General features: G+C 50.3%; 1 protein-coding gene across 3 annotated transcripts in view; it reads right to left on the minus strand.

Moving 5' to 3' along the window:
• The window catches only part of TNFRSF8 (TNF receptor superfamily member 8), a 39,490-nt gene that overhangs the window by 10,687 nt on the left and 15,119 nt on the right, over positions 1-13,684 (minus strand). Inside the window, exons 2-8 of one of the 3 annotated variants that reach the window (XM_054009283.1) lie at positions 10,509-10,599; positions 6,280-6,405; positions 4,968-5,123; positions 4,752-4,845; positions 3,508-3,866; positions 2,997-3,119; positions 2,493-2,543 (exon numbers count right to left, since the gene is read on the minus strand). In XM_054009283.1, coding sequence (XP_053865258.1) covers positions 2,493-2,543; positions 2,997-3,119; positions 3,508-3,866; positions 4,752-4,845; positions 4,968-5,123; positions 6,280-6,405; positions 10,509-10,599 — 1,000 coding nt within the window. The remainder of the gene's footprint in view (positions 1-2,492; positions 2,544-2,996; positions 3,120-3,507; positions 3,867-4,751; positions 4,846-4,967; positions 5,124-6,279; positions 6,406-10,508; positions 10,600-13,684) is intronic. The other 2 variants (XM_054009284.1, XM_054009285.1) reach the window with 2 other exon arrangements.

The following is a 13,684-nucleotide window of genomic DNA, read 5'->3' on the forward strand; positions in this document are numbered from 1 at the left end:
TATTCAATAAAGAATGAACCATGCACGGCAGATGTTAGTCACATTGGTTAATGCCCTGCTGAATGTATTTAGATATGAAGGCACCGAGAAGGGAAGAAAAGCCAGATAGAACAGACTATTCGATTGAAATCGCAAGGGGAGGTTAGCTGGGTAAAACGTAATTGTGAGGCTGGCAGGCCACATGGCAGTTCTTGCCCAGGCTGCCGGCATTGGCTAAGAGCTGACAACCTCATAGCTGGAGACCAGACCAGGTCAACTGTATGTTAGTTTTGCTCAAAATAGGTGTTAGTCTTATAAGAATGTATTTAGTGTTGAGATTTTATGAAATGCTTGTAAATTGCTGCCTGCATTAATCTCACTTGTAATGTCTGTTCTCCAGGCTATAAGAAAATAGGTAAGTTGTGCTTTGCTCTGAACTTGTGAACTCAAACATGGAAACCATCCTCCACTCCCTCTGCCCATCCAGAAGGACTATCAAAGTCAGATGGGCCATCAAGAATCATTGCAGTACAAAGGACTGGTTAATGGCCCTGTCCATCTGGGAAATGCTCTGTGCAAGGAAGCTCCTCCTGTGGGCTTGGAAGCTGAATGAAGGAAATAAACAAAACCACAGGAAACAGTTCCATCTTTTTGGCTGTTTGCCCTCTGAAGTGCCAGAGCCTCGAAGGGCATGTCTACATTTGCCATCGAAAGCGGAAAAAGTCCCTTTTCTGCGCAAAGACCGTGGGAGTGTCTACACTTGCCAATGACTTTTTTGCGGTGAAACTTCTGAGTTTCACCGCAAAAAGAAAACCACCTCCACAAGAGACATACAGCTCTTACCGGTGATGCTTTTGCGGTGATGTACAAGTGAAGACACGTTCTTCCTGTTTACAGAGCTTTTAGCCTCCGCAGGATATCCCACAGTGCCTAGGTGGCCACTCCGGCCAGCAGCTCTGCTGCTCCAACACCCGGTAAACAGACGTCTGCCCCTCCCCCTGTCAAGCCCCAGGAACTTTGAAACTCCCCTGCCTGGTTTTTTGGCAAGCGCTCACTTATCCTCTGGCCAGGTGACGCTGGCTGCTCCATGGAGCAAACGTTCCCCTGCTTGGAGCAATGCTGAGCTACTGAATCTGATCAGTGTTTGGGGAGAGGAGGCTGTGCAGGGCCCCAGGATGCCCCACGATCACCCCCCCCCCGCCCTTCCCATGAGACCTATCATGAGAATGGAGAGAGCTGCACTGTGGGATAGCTGCCCTCAGTGTGTGGCTCTCATTGGCGATGGAAGTGCTGCAAATGTAAACACTCTCTGACGCCTGTGGAAGTGAGAACACAAACCAGCGCTTTTCTTTCACCGGTTCACTATCACCGGTGAAACTGACAGTGCAAACACTCTGCAGGTAGCCTAAGTTGAAGCCAGAGATCCCCAAGGGCTGCCTCCTGGGTCTGCCCTGAAAGACACTTGGAATGGACCGATCACTACAACTCTGTCACTCTTACGATTTAGATGGTAACTCATTCGTGTTTTAACCTGTAAATAACTCTCTGGTTCCTTTTTCCTAGTTAATAAACCTTTAGCTAGTTTATTACAGGATTGGCTACAGGTGTTGGCGTTGTCAGGTGCTAACTGATCTGGGGGTAAGTGACTGGTCTCTTGGGACTGGAAGTAACCTGAATGTGGTGTGATTTTTGGGGGGGTAAGTGATCATTTATCACAAAAGTCTAGTTTGTCTGGATTTCAAAACACACTGCAGAGTCTAAGGGGATGGTCTGTGACTCTGTGGTAAGGCTAGCATGGTGATCAAGGAGTTCGCATTTCTTACTGGCTTGGTGAAATCCACTTCTAGAACCAGGAGTGTTGGAAGTACCCTAAAAGCGTGGGGAGGGGGTGCCCCACAGGCACCCGAATCATGGGCACGCCCCCCGCGCCGCCCCTTCCCCCAAGGCCTCGCCCTCTGCTCACTTCTCTTCGCCCCTCCCCCCGTCACTCGCCCTTACCGCAGGTATTAAGTGGGAGGGCCCTGGCCACCTGCCCCTCCCCGATCCGGAGCCCCTGTCTAGAATACACCACCATTTGGGGTGTCTGCCCTGTTGAGTCACTCCAGACAGCATGACAGTAATGACTCAGGCTGGGGCTTGGTTAGGGTACTGTGATTAATGCCCTCTCTACTTTTGTAACACAAGCCACCAGGCCTTTAGGTCAGGCAGTTCCATCTAAAAGTTCCATCTTAAGTTCCATCTAAAAAACGGCACACCTCTAGCAGCACTGGGCCCCACTTACTACACAAGGGCATCGATTCAGGTGGAAGAGCGCCATCTGTTGCACCGTTTTAATAGTGCTGGAGAGAGCAATGCAATGCGTTTTCCCCTGGCACCTGTCATATAAGTCTAATAAGGTAAAAACGTGACTCAGTAACAGTTGTCCTAATTAACACAAAAATGGATTGAAATTCAGCTAGAAAACCTTCTGCGATAGACCAGAAAGATGGCTCCAGCCTCTATCAGTCACCTACCCTGACTTGAAGATTTGAGTCTACATGTAGTGACTGGATACAGATCAAGAGCTGAGAAAATAAAGAGACACCATGTTCAGCACCAAAGTAGCTCTGGGACATATGGAGGACGAGATCTGATCATTACCAACGAAGATTACCCTTCCCCTCTCTCCGCTTGGGGCTATACCAGCTAACACACAAAACAGACCCCAGACGACACCGTTCTGTGCTGAGGAGAGACATTTTGTTACCATTTCTCCCACAGCCTCTGAGAAACTCCCCACGCAGCCTGTGTTTCATGGCAGCACCATCTCTTTCTTCCTCCATGAACTGCTTATAGGATTCTAACGTTGAAAACCCGGAGGTCAGAATCTGCCTGGAGCCCTCACCCTGCCCTGCCTGCTCCCAGGGGCTGGTCGCTCTCCCCGACACATGCAGCAGCCACCCAAACCTTTGCAAGAACAGGTGACACTACCAGCATGCTACGGGTTAATGAACAGCTAGAGGGCTCAGGAAACTCACTCTTCCCATTGGGGGTGAAGATCCGCCTCTTGCAGGCCTTCCTTTGCCAAACCGCCAGCATACCAGCGAGAAGCACCATGCTGCAAAGAACCACCGCACCCCAAGGAACAAAGCTCCCATCACCTGCAACACAGAGCGGGCAGAGGGGGTATTGTTAATGAAGCTGGGATTTTTTTTTAAGAAAAGGTATGGGGTGTCCACAGGCAGTATGAGAGAGAAAGACGTTCCCACGCCAGAACACGCACGCAGACCCAAGCCCGCCTTAAATTAAACAAATTTTAAATTAATGGAGATATCCTATCTCCTAGAACTGGAAAGGACCTTGAAAGGTCGTTGAGTCCAGCCCCCTGCCTTCACTAGCAGGACCAAGTACTGATTTTGCCCCAGATCCCTAAGTGGCCCCCTCAAGGATTGAACTCACAATCCTGGGTTTAGCAGGCCAATGCTCAAACCGCTGGGCTATCCCTCCCCCATGTACTGCACTCACCACGTGCGTTATCAGTGCTATCACCTGTCTTGGCAGTCTTTTCTGTAGCTATATCTGAGGTAGGAGAAGTGCCAGCTGCGTGTTTTGTATCCGATCCACCGACGGTTCCCGCAGCGGTCCAGTTGGCATCACCAGAGGCTGCGTCACTCATGAGGATGCTGGCGCTGGTCACTGGCTTTGTGGTAGTGTGGGAATGCTGGCCTCCCACGGTTGTTGGCTGCTCGTTCAGGAGCGGCGCTTTTGCCCTGTCGGAATCCTTCGACTCATTGCTGAATTTCGCAGACAAAGTGGCAGGTGTGAGGTGGGTGGGAGGTGGGTCCATGCAGACTTGGTCGTGTGTGGAATTTCCGCTGTCCACAGCTACTTTGTTTAGCTTGGCACAGCTGGGAAGGGGAAGGAGAACACAGAGGTAACAGGTCACAGAGTAAAAACGCATGAGGAATCCTTGGGGGAATGGAAGATAGGAGAGAGGTTACCTAAGTGATAAGCACCCCCTTGCTCGTTTTTGTGCCATCTGCCCTTAGCCAGAAGCTCCTCCCTTCCCATTACTCCTCCCCCTGCCCCACAGGATCTCTTTAAACCAGATGCAAATCTAGACTTGAATTCATGTTCAAGTCTAACCCACTCTAGTCAAGAGAGCTCGAGGTTAGAGGGGTTCATTCATCCACACTCAAACCTCCCCACCCCCTCGGCCATGTAATCTTGTGTAAGTAATAAGAGAAATAGGGATGCCCTCAAATCTCTGCTCACTAGCAAAAAGCTGCTCCTTTGTCCCGGGGCTGGATTTGGCTAGTTTGTGCCAGAAGAGCGACAGCTTCCATAATATATGGAGATATACCTATCTCATAGAGCTGGAAGGGACCTTGAAAGGTCATTGAGTCGAGTCCAGTCCCCTACCTTCACTAGCAGGACCAAGTACTGTCCCGGACAGATTTTTGCCCCAGATCCTTAAATGGCCCCCTCAAGGATTGAACTCACCACCCTGGGTTTAAGCAGGCTAATGCTCAAACCACTGAACTATCCCTCCCCCGCAAAAAAATGGAATCATAGAATATCAGGGTTGGAAGGGACCTCAGGAAGTCAGCTAGTCCAACCCCCTGCTCAAAGCAGGACCAATCCCCAACTAAAGCCCCAAATTGCCCCCTCAAGGATTGAACTCACAGCCCTGGGTTTAGCAGGCCAATGCTCAAACCACTGAGCTAGCCCTCCCACAGCCAGCTCCAGCTCCAGCTCTAGCTCTAGACAGCCGGTCAAAAATCTGGGCTTACTCCGTGTGGGGCTTGCAGCGTTCGGTGCTGGAGTGCCGCTCAGAGAAGGTCCCCAAAGGGCATTCTTGGCAGGAGACATCAACTTCTGAGGTGCCTGCAGGAAAGAAAAAAAAAAAAAGCGATCGTCGAGCCGTACGCGACCGAGTGAGCTGTGTCGCCAGCACCGTCCAGAGGCCAAAGCCAGAGGAGACTGGCTGGCATGGGTAGGATGCTTACCTCTGACTAGGACTCCAAATCCTGGCTTGCAGACAGCGTGGGAAATGCATCGCGCACAGCTGTTCAGAACGGCAACCTTACAAAACAGCCCTGCTCGGCACTCACACACCCTTCTGGAATTGAAGGAGCAAGGGACTTTCTCCACAAGGTCATATTCTGAAAGGGGGAGTGAGAGAAAATTAGCATGGAGGAGACGCAGGGAGAGGAGAAGAGTTGGAAAGGATAATGAATGTTCTGTTCAACGACAACTCAAGTCACAAGAGCAGGAGAAGTCTGCGGACCAATGGGCTGGAGTCTGATCAACCAAGCAGGAATCAGACTTGGTCAATAGCTGAATAAGAGACCTCTGGGGAAATCCCAGGTCCCGCAGGAAGTGGCGCGGTGAGATGGTAGGTGGCATTCCCTTCTCTAAGTATTGAGCCAGCACAGGGGGCCATTCTACTGCTGGAAATGCCGTTCTGAATGAAATGTTATTACTGGGATCCCAATCACTTGTAGGCTGTCAAGAGCTCACTGCACATTTGCAAGATCAGGGTGTTAACTCTCCTGCCTGAGCCAAATTTTAGCTCAGGCAATTGTGTTCCGTCCTCCTAAATTTTCCTCGTAGCTTCTCTTAAACATGCTAACCTCCCTGTTCTAACCTTTGTTGTAATGTTGTTGTGCATTGTTAAACATCTCTGTGCATCCCCCCAGAGGTAGCTGCAATCCCAGTAAGGCTTGCACTTCAATTCTGCGTCTGCAAAACTCTTTGGGATCCACTGGGGTGAAAAAACACAAGAGATGGGTCCGCACCAGAACCCCAGATCCAGACTTGGGGAGAACCAAGATGCAAATCTGAATTCAGATCCAAGCTCCGTGGTTCGTTCCTCTCTCTAATGTCATGTCACGTGGTGGGACAACTTTTCAAAACTGAACAGAACATCCAAGTCAAGCATTTGGATGCTCAAGTAGGTGCACAACGTAGAAAAGTAAAATAGCCAGACGTGCACTCTCCAAGAGCCTGATTCAAATTCCACCACTGACCCCAAATGCAGCCTTTGGATGTCCTATTGAGATACCCACCCAAATATACAAATGGGACCAGTTTCACGTAATGGGGATACCTTACTGCAGTGCACCTTAACTTGAGAGGTGGCTCTCATCGGCCCTGTGCTGCAGCTGGAGGATCAAGGACTAAGATAAGACAGCTTCCCTCGCCAGTCCAGACAGGTAGTGGAAAGGCAGGAAATCAAGACACAATGAAACTGGCCCAGCCCAAACCCAGAGAAGGTCTCGGCATGATGCAAGTGCAGGGGATAAGCAAAACAGATACCTGGCTTGCACGACACGCAGGCCTCGCAGCGTGGCTTCCCTTGCTCCCTGTTCAGGAAGTGCTCGGGTTCACACTGCCCGCAGTCCCGGTCTGGATCCGTGGGACACTCTTTCCGTTTATGGTAGCCTGAAAGACAGAAAGCAAAATAAGTAAGAAGCCTCTTACCAAGGGCTCGGAGAGAAGCAGAGGGAGAGAATGCTGTGCCTGCCCGGCAGCACCCTCTACTGGCCAAGCGCCACTCAGACGTGCCAAGCCTCAGTTTCCCTTTCAAATAGGCTCTTCTCTTCCAATAATACCCTGGATTATCATCAGAAATGGTTCCCATCAAAATAAAGGTCTCAGAGTCCAAATTTCATCCTGCCCAGCCCCTACCTGGCTGGAGTCATCTTCTATTCCGCTGCTTTCTGCTCCAGCCCCCAGCTCTCCTCCTTGGAGCTGGGGGTGTTGAGCCTCTGCTAGCTTCTTCCTCCGGCTGGCTCTTTGCCCCAGTCAGTCCTTCACTCTCCCCCAGGAGCATTCCCCTGCAGATCTCCCCCAGCCACTGGCTCCACTCCTTTTGAGGGAGGATAATGTGTGTGTGTATATATATAGATTTCCCTCCCAGAGCTTGTCCTGATTGGCTGAGAGAGGAGTCCTGCCCCGCCCACTCCACAAAGCTCCTGATCCCAGGCCCTTAAAGAAACAGCAGCCTGGGTTTTCCCCAACCCTTAACTATCTCCTCTGAGGCCATCTTCCTCTCCCCCAGTACCTAGCTCTGCCTTTCCTGGGTCTTCATCCGCTCTTAAAAAGTCCAAGGACTTAAAGAGACACAGCACAGGACAGGTGTTGACTGACCACTAGTGCTTACTGCCCTTTAGGGGACAGTCACCCTGTTATACAGCCGAAGGCTCCTCAGTCCATGCGGTCACCTCCCACACAATACTAGGCTGGATCTGCTCTCTGCACCTGTCACCCGGGCTGCAGTAATGCTATTCCAGGGTGCAGAGCTTGGGATCGTTGCGCAGGGAGGTTACAAATGGGAAGACAGAGGTGGCTGGCAGGTCTGCAGGGAAGTGCCCCACTGCCACGCAGATTTCTCAGACAATTGCTCCTCGCTGGCTCCTTCAGGTCTATGGTAGCAACCCCCAGGGCCGGTGCTCAACGTTTGACTGCCCTAGATATCTGCTTTCCTCTCGACTGCCGCCAGCACCTCTGGGATGCTGGTGCAAACGGGAGCTTGAAGGGGCAGAGATGCGCCCTCAAAAGCAGTGCTGGGGCGTGGAAGGAGGCCAAGCAGGGGTGGCTGGGCCAGAGGCATCTCTAAAAGGTCAGTATTCTAAGCAGCTGGGTACGCGGGCTAACGAAGGCCCTGGCTATACCATGGAGATCAGAAGGGCTGCAGAAAGCTTGACCCCAGGAGTTGCTGGGAGGTGGGTAACCACGACCACAGAGGAAGGCACAGTGGCAGCAACAGATGCACAATGAGAAATCCCAGCAGCAGCACGGGAATGGGGCACAGGGTGGGCGAGAAAGACTCCAGGAAAACGGCCCACCTCTTTCTGCATAACGCAACCCTCCGGGCTAACGACTCGGAGGAAAACAACACACTCGCTAAACGTTCTGGCAAGCCCAGCGTGGGCGGCGCAGGTGACAGCATCAGTGCTATATTTAGGTGACTAAATGCCACCAGACAACTCCCAGCTACGTGGCTCCCACCTCCCACTGTCTGAAACCAGTCTCACTAGGGTGGCAACCACTGCGATGCCGGTGCGCAGGCCTGCAACATGGTCCTTTTAAAAAAAAAATAGCTACTCCCTTTAGCGACCAGCTGTGTCAGGAACTGAGGCTGAAATAATGCACTGCAGAGGGCAGGCGGAGTGTGGCTGTGGAACATCTGACCAGCAGCCCAGGGAGTAAACACTGCTGGCCTACTCTGGGATTCTGCTGGGAGGAAGGTGGTCTGGTCTAGTGGACAGGTTCAGGGATGCAGGCGTGGAGCTGAGGTTGGGGGACTGGGACTGGCGTGAGCAGCTAAGGGAGGACGGCACAGACAACCTTAATTCTGGCATTTCCTAACTTTTGAGGGCTTGATTTTGCAACCTTAAGATCTGTTTAGTGTCATTTTTGCTATGTAGTACAGCAGGGGCAGGCAACCTATGGCACGTGTGCTGATTTTCAGTGGCACTCACACTGCCTGGGTCCTGGCCACCGGTCCCGGGGGGGTCTGCATTTTAATTTCATTTTAAATGAAGCTTCTTAAACATTTTAAAAACCTTATTTACTTTACATACAACACTCGTTTAGTTATATATTATAGACTTCTAGAAAGAGACCTTCTAAAAAACGTTAAAATGTATTACTGGCACGCAAAACTTTAAATTAGAGTGAATAAATGAAGACTCGGCACACCACTTCTGAAAGGTTGCCAACCCCTGTACTATAGTATCTATTTGTCCAGGGAATATTCCTCTCTCTGATCCCTTTTTAATGCTATTCTCCCCCGAGATTTCCCCCCGCTTTTCTCCTCTCTCCTCCTCCCCAGTCTTCCTTAAGCACAACACCAAGCCAACATCCTTCAGGTACAAATCAAATGTAACAACTCCCACATCTGCAGCTGCTATAAAAATGGTGAAGCCCCTTTGAAGGCAACGAAGCTACACTGACATACCCCAGTTGAGGATCATAGAACCATAGGGTTAGGAGGGACCGCCAGGGTCCCGAGTCTAACCCCCTGCCCAGATGTGGGATTTGGATGGTGTAGACACAAGACAGATGTCCGTCCATCCATTTGAGTAGGTTCCAAACTGGGTAAAAGCAGCTTCGTCATCCCTAATTTCTTGTTTTACTGGAAGCAGTCTCCCTCTTCCTAATTTGTAAAGTCTCGGCTGGCCACACACAGGGATGGGTCTCTCAGGAGCCCTGGTATAGTCTTGACATCAATGGCCACAGCGCAGGATGTCCTGCTATTGACCCAATCCAACTTCATGCAAATGCTCGCAGCCAAGCACAATACCCCCGCACGCTATCAGCCGAACAAATAAATGTCAAAAATTTCCTTTTGAGAAAAAAAAAAAAAGAAAAACATTTTTACCGAGAGGGAAATGCCACAAAATGCCCCGCCCACTGAACTATTTTGGCCAATGGGGCTAGCTTCAGGCATTTCCGGGACTTGGTCTCTCTAAGCCATTTCCTGTTTCTGACCACAAGGCTTGTTACTCTTCATGAGTCATGCTACTTCCGAGCGGTCTGCTGCTGGCGCTGAAAACAAGCTGCCCACCTCCCTGTCCTCTGGAACACTTTCTAAACTGTTTTGACTCTGAAGAAAGCGACAGAGTTTCCCCGGTGCCGTTTGCTATTTTTATGGCCTGCGATCGGATGCAAATTGAGCTTCACAGTTTTACTGGACAGTTGGAAACCCTGCAGCAGCAAATCCGTGGGGCCGATTCTGGTGCAGTCCCTCGCAGCAGTGGGTGCAAAACACCAGCAATTCACAATGGCAGCGTTTTACACCGTCTGTCCACGTGTTTCGCACCACTGGACGCGACCACGCAAAAATTCAGCGGGATGCAAATTAAGGACTCGATTCTGCAAAGGCTCTGAGCACCTCCAACGAGGTGCTGAGTGCCTTATTGCTAGTGGCACAGCTCCTTGCCAGACCAAGTCCACAGGGCATGTTTACACCCCAGAGACGATATTGGTCTGGCTGTTCCATTGTAGCTATGCTGGCAGAACCCTGTAATAGAGACACTGCCTACGCTGATGGAAGGAAGGGGTTGTTGCATCAGTGTAGGAACACCACCTCCCACAACGACAGTAGCAGTGGCGATGGAAGGATCCTTCTGTCAGCATAGCTACCTCCCTGCTGAGGGTTAGGTCTGCATAGCTACAGTGAGCAGGGTGTGTGTGTGGGGGGGGGGGTGAGGGTTGGATTTGTCGTCCCCTCCCCAACCAACGTAGCTACATTGATCTAAATTTTAAGCCTAAATGTCTGCAGGCCACACTGACAAAACTGTCAATGCCTAAAAACGAGCAGGGGCTTATGCCCTTCATACTACGGATCACTGGGACGTTTGAGGGGAGGGGGATCTGGATCCAGACCTGTTGCTCATTCATAAAACTGCACACGGCACACGTATGCAGGGAACAGAAAGAACTCCCCCCACCATTGCATGTTGACTAGTGCATTTGCACCAGTAAGATGTGCCGGAACGTTTGCCTGTTAATTGTTCCCGAGTTACAAACATACTGACCTGAGGGACACTGGTAGCAGCAGCGTTGTGAAGTTTCATCATAGAGCCAGTTCTCTAGCACATTACAGGACTGAGGTGAGATAATCAATGTCTAGAAAATCAAAGAGACCAAAGACAGCATTAAAGCTCGGTAGCAGAAGCAGCCGTATTCAATGCACAGCACTTGGTAATTATCCAATATGCACCCAGTCCAAAACACAGAAAAGCCCATCTTCCTGCAGCTCTTTCCTGTGAACGAGTAGACGAGCTGAGTGTGGGAATGGGAGGCTGTATTGCAACCCGTCCATCTGCCATTTCAGTGCTCAAAAGCCTATGGTAACAAACACAACTGCATGGATCAGGGCCGGCTCCAGGTTTTCCGCCACCCCAAGCGGCGAAAAAACCCCCAAAAACCCAACCGGCGGCATGTCAGCAGCAGCTCTATCGCGCCGGTCCATTCGGCGGCGGGTCGTTCACTCCCTCCCTTCCTCTTCGGCGGCAGATCAAAGAGGAAGCGAGGGACTGAGGGACCCGTCGCCGAAGACCCGGACGTGCCGCCCTTTTCCATCGGCCGCCTCAAGCACCTGCTTCCTTAGCTGGTGCCTGGAGCCGGCCCTGGCATGGACTGCAGTACTGTCCTAGAATGACCCTCTCTTCACTCCAAACCAGGACTTTGGAATAACCAAAGTAGACTCCCTAAGGAATCCATATCAGGTTTTAGACTTGGTGTATGCTAGACTTTGGGTCATAGTCGGGGCTGTGTAGATATCCAGCCAGAATGGACATGATAAATAAAACTAACTCTTCACATTAATAGTCAGTCTTATGGATTGTTTCCAGGCATCTGGTGACCTGGGCCACACACAACAGGTGCCTGCCATCCTTCTCAAGGCTCCTTGAAACTACCTTTTTACAGTTCTGCCATTTTGTTAAGCTCCTGCTGGGTCCAGCAGTCTCCTCTCAGTGTAGGAAATAGATATCTGTGTTCAATTGTTTAACTGGATATAATCCAACCCAAAGACCTGCTTGCAATTCAGTTGTTTCGCTGGTAACATGGGGACAGAGCCTGCACTGACATCAGTGGCCCAAGGAGAGAGCCTGCAATCCCTTACTCCCATGTCCAGCCCCACTGTCTTCAGTGAAGCTTTTCTTGTGTGTAAAAGGTTTTCAGGAGCAGCCTCTGCTCTGACCTTAGATAAAAAGACTCAGTTGTGAATGGTCTCAAGAAGCAGATAAGCCAGAAGGCACCTCTGTTCAGTGGCATCAGCACCTTGCTTAGAGCAATTTGAAGCAGGTACTGGGAAATTTCACTGCTACAAGTTTTCTGATGAGATCGTTTGAACTTGGCATTCTCCCATTCACCCCCCGCCCCATTCTCTGAATTCCATTTTCAGCCACTGGTGGAAAGTGTAAAATCATCTGAAACAGCAACTTGTCTCAGAAAGAGATGGAACCAGGAGATCCACCATAGACCATGCCTCTTGATGGCGTTTCGACAGGTAACAAGGACCTTGGGAAATCCACAGCAGATCAACAGGAGGGATAGCTCAGTGGTTTGAGCATTGGCCTGCTAAACCCAGGGTGGTGAGCCCAATCCTTGAGGGAGCCATCTGGGGCAAAAAATCTGTCTGGGGATTGGCCCTGCTTTGATCAGGGGGTTGGACTAGATGACCTCCTGAGGTCCTTTCCAACCCTGACATTCTATGATTTCTATGATCCCCTTGGCTTCTGCGGGAGAATTTCCCCCAGTCTTTTGGCATAACACTTCACCCTTCTGCAATGCCTTCTGTCGACAGTGCAGAGCTTTACCGACATTCATCCATGAACCTCACACCCAGCCTCTGAAGCTCTCTCTCTTTTCTACAGGGGAGGGATTTGGTGCCCCAATCACACAGCAGAATGATAGGAAAGCCTGGAAGGGTACGTCTGCACTGCAAATAAAAACCCATGGTGGCCCGTGCCAGCCGAGTCGGGCTCAAGGGGCCCGGGCTAAGGGGCCTTTTAATTGCAGTGTAGACATTCAAGCTCGGGCTGGAACCTGGGCTCTGGGAGAGTCACAGATGGGTGGACTGCAGGAGTCTGAATCACCCAGCTGCGGGGGACTAATTGCAGTGTAGACGTACCCATTGGAATGGAGTCAAATGGCAAATTAGTAGCAGAATTGGCACTAGAACCTCTCTAACCATTAGCACACACTACCTTCTAGAGACAGTAATAGAACCAAGGATCCTGACACTTCAAAGGGACTCAAGAGGCTGTCTGAGGTCACAGAATGAGGAAGGGGGATCTCCTGGCCTCTGCTGCAGAAGCACCTTAGCTAACTTCTAAGACTAATTTAAGCAGCAGGAGGTGATGTTATTAACTCAGTCGTTTAGAGGGAAAGGTCCCTCCGGGGTCACCCTAGACTGTTTCAGCTAAGACATCGTACTGTGAAGGGGATTAGAACTAAGCCCAGTTTTAAAAAGATAAATTTAAAAAAACCACAGTCCGTGGCCACATCTAAACTGGCTGCGGGCCCAGCTTTTCTGTAAATTCTCTGGAAAGTCACTGACAAGTGCAGCGCTTCCTTCCTGGCTCTCCGATGAAATCCGACTTTGGGCTGTAAGGAATGTTTAGTATCAGAGCAAGTTGAGCGATGTGACTTTAAATGATTGATGCAACACTCCGCTTCTTCCACTGAATTTTCTGGAAAACACGTAGACGCTTTTCATCATTTAATTAAATGAGAGGGTTTTTACAACGTCTAAAATATTGAACATACAGGACCAGTTTTGGCTCGTAGTTACAGTTGCATAAATCTGGAAAATGGACTTATTCCAGATTTGACTGAGAGCAGAATCTGGCCCACTGCCTAATAACGACTGTGATAAATTATTGCACATCTGCAAACAAATGTGACTCAATTACTTAATACCTCATTTTGCCACAAGAGGGCAGCTGCCTGCCGGTTTACCGCTTATTCACTGCCTGACATCCACAACCTCGCAGACTGATCTGCTGCCAAGGTCAGGTCTGAAAATGACACAGCATAGTAACACGCAATCCACCCACCATTACCACCCTGCGGCCAGCACAGTAGCGTTGCTGCCTTTATTATCCTCTACGCAAAATCCCAAAGTGCTCCGAGTTTGTAGAAAACGATTCCTTAAAATCAAGGCACGGTTTCTCTACCATGGACTGTCTCTTTCTGCTGACTC

This window comes from Malaclemys terrapin, chromosome 19 (genome assembly GCF_027887155.1).
Source record: "Malaclemys terrapin pileata isolate rMalTer1 chromosome 19, rMalTer1.hap1, whole genome shotgun sequence".
Classification (NCBI taxonomy): domain Eukaryota; kingdom Metazoa; phylum Chordata; order Testudines; family Emydidae; genus Malaclemys; species Malaclemys terrapin.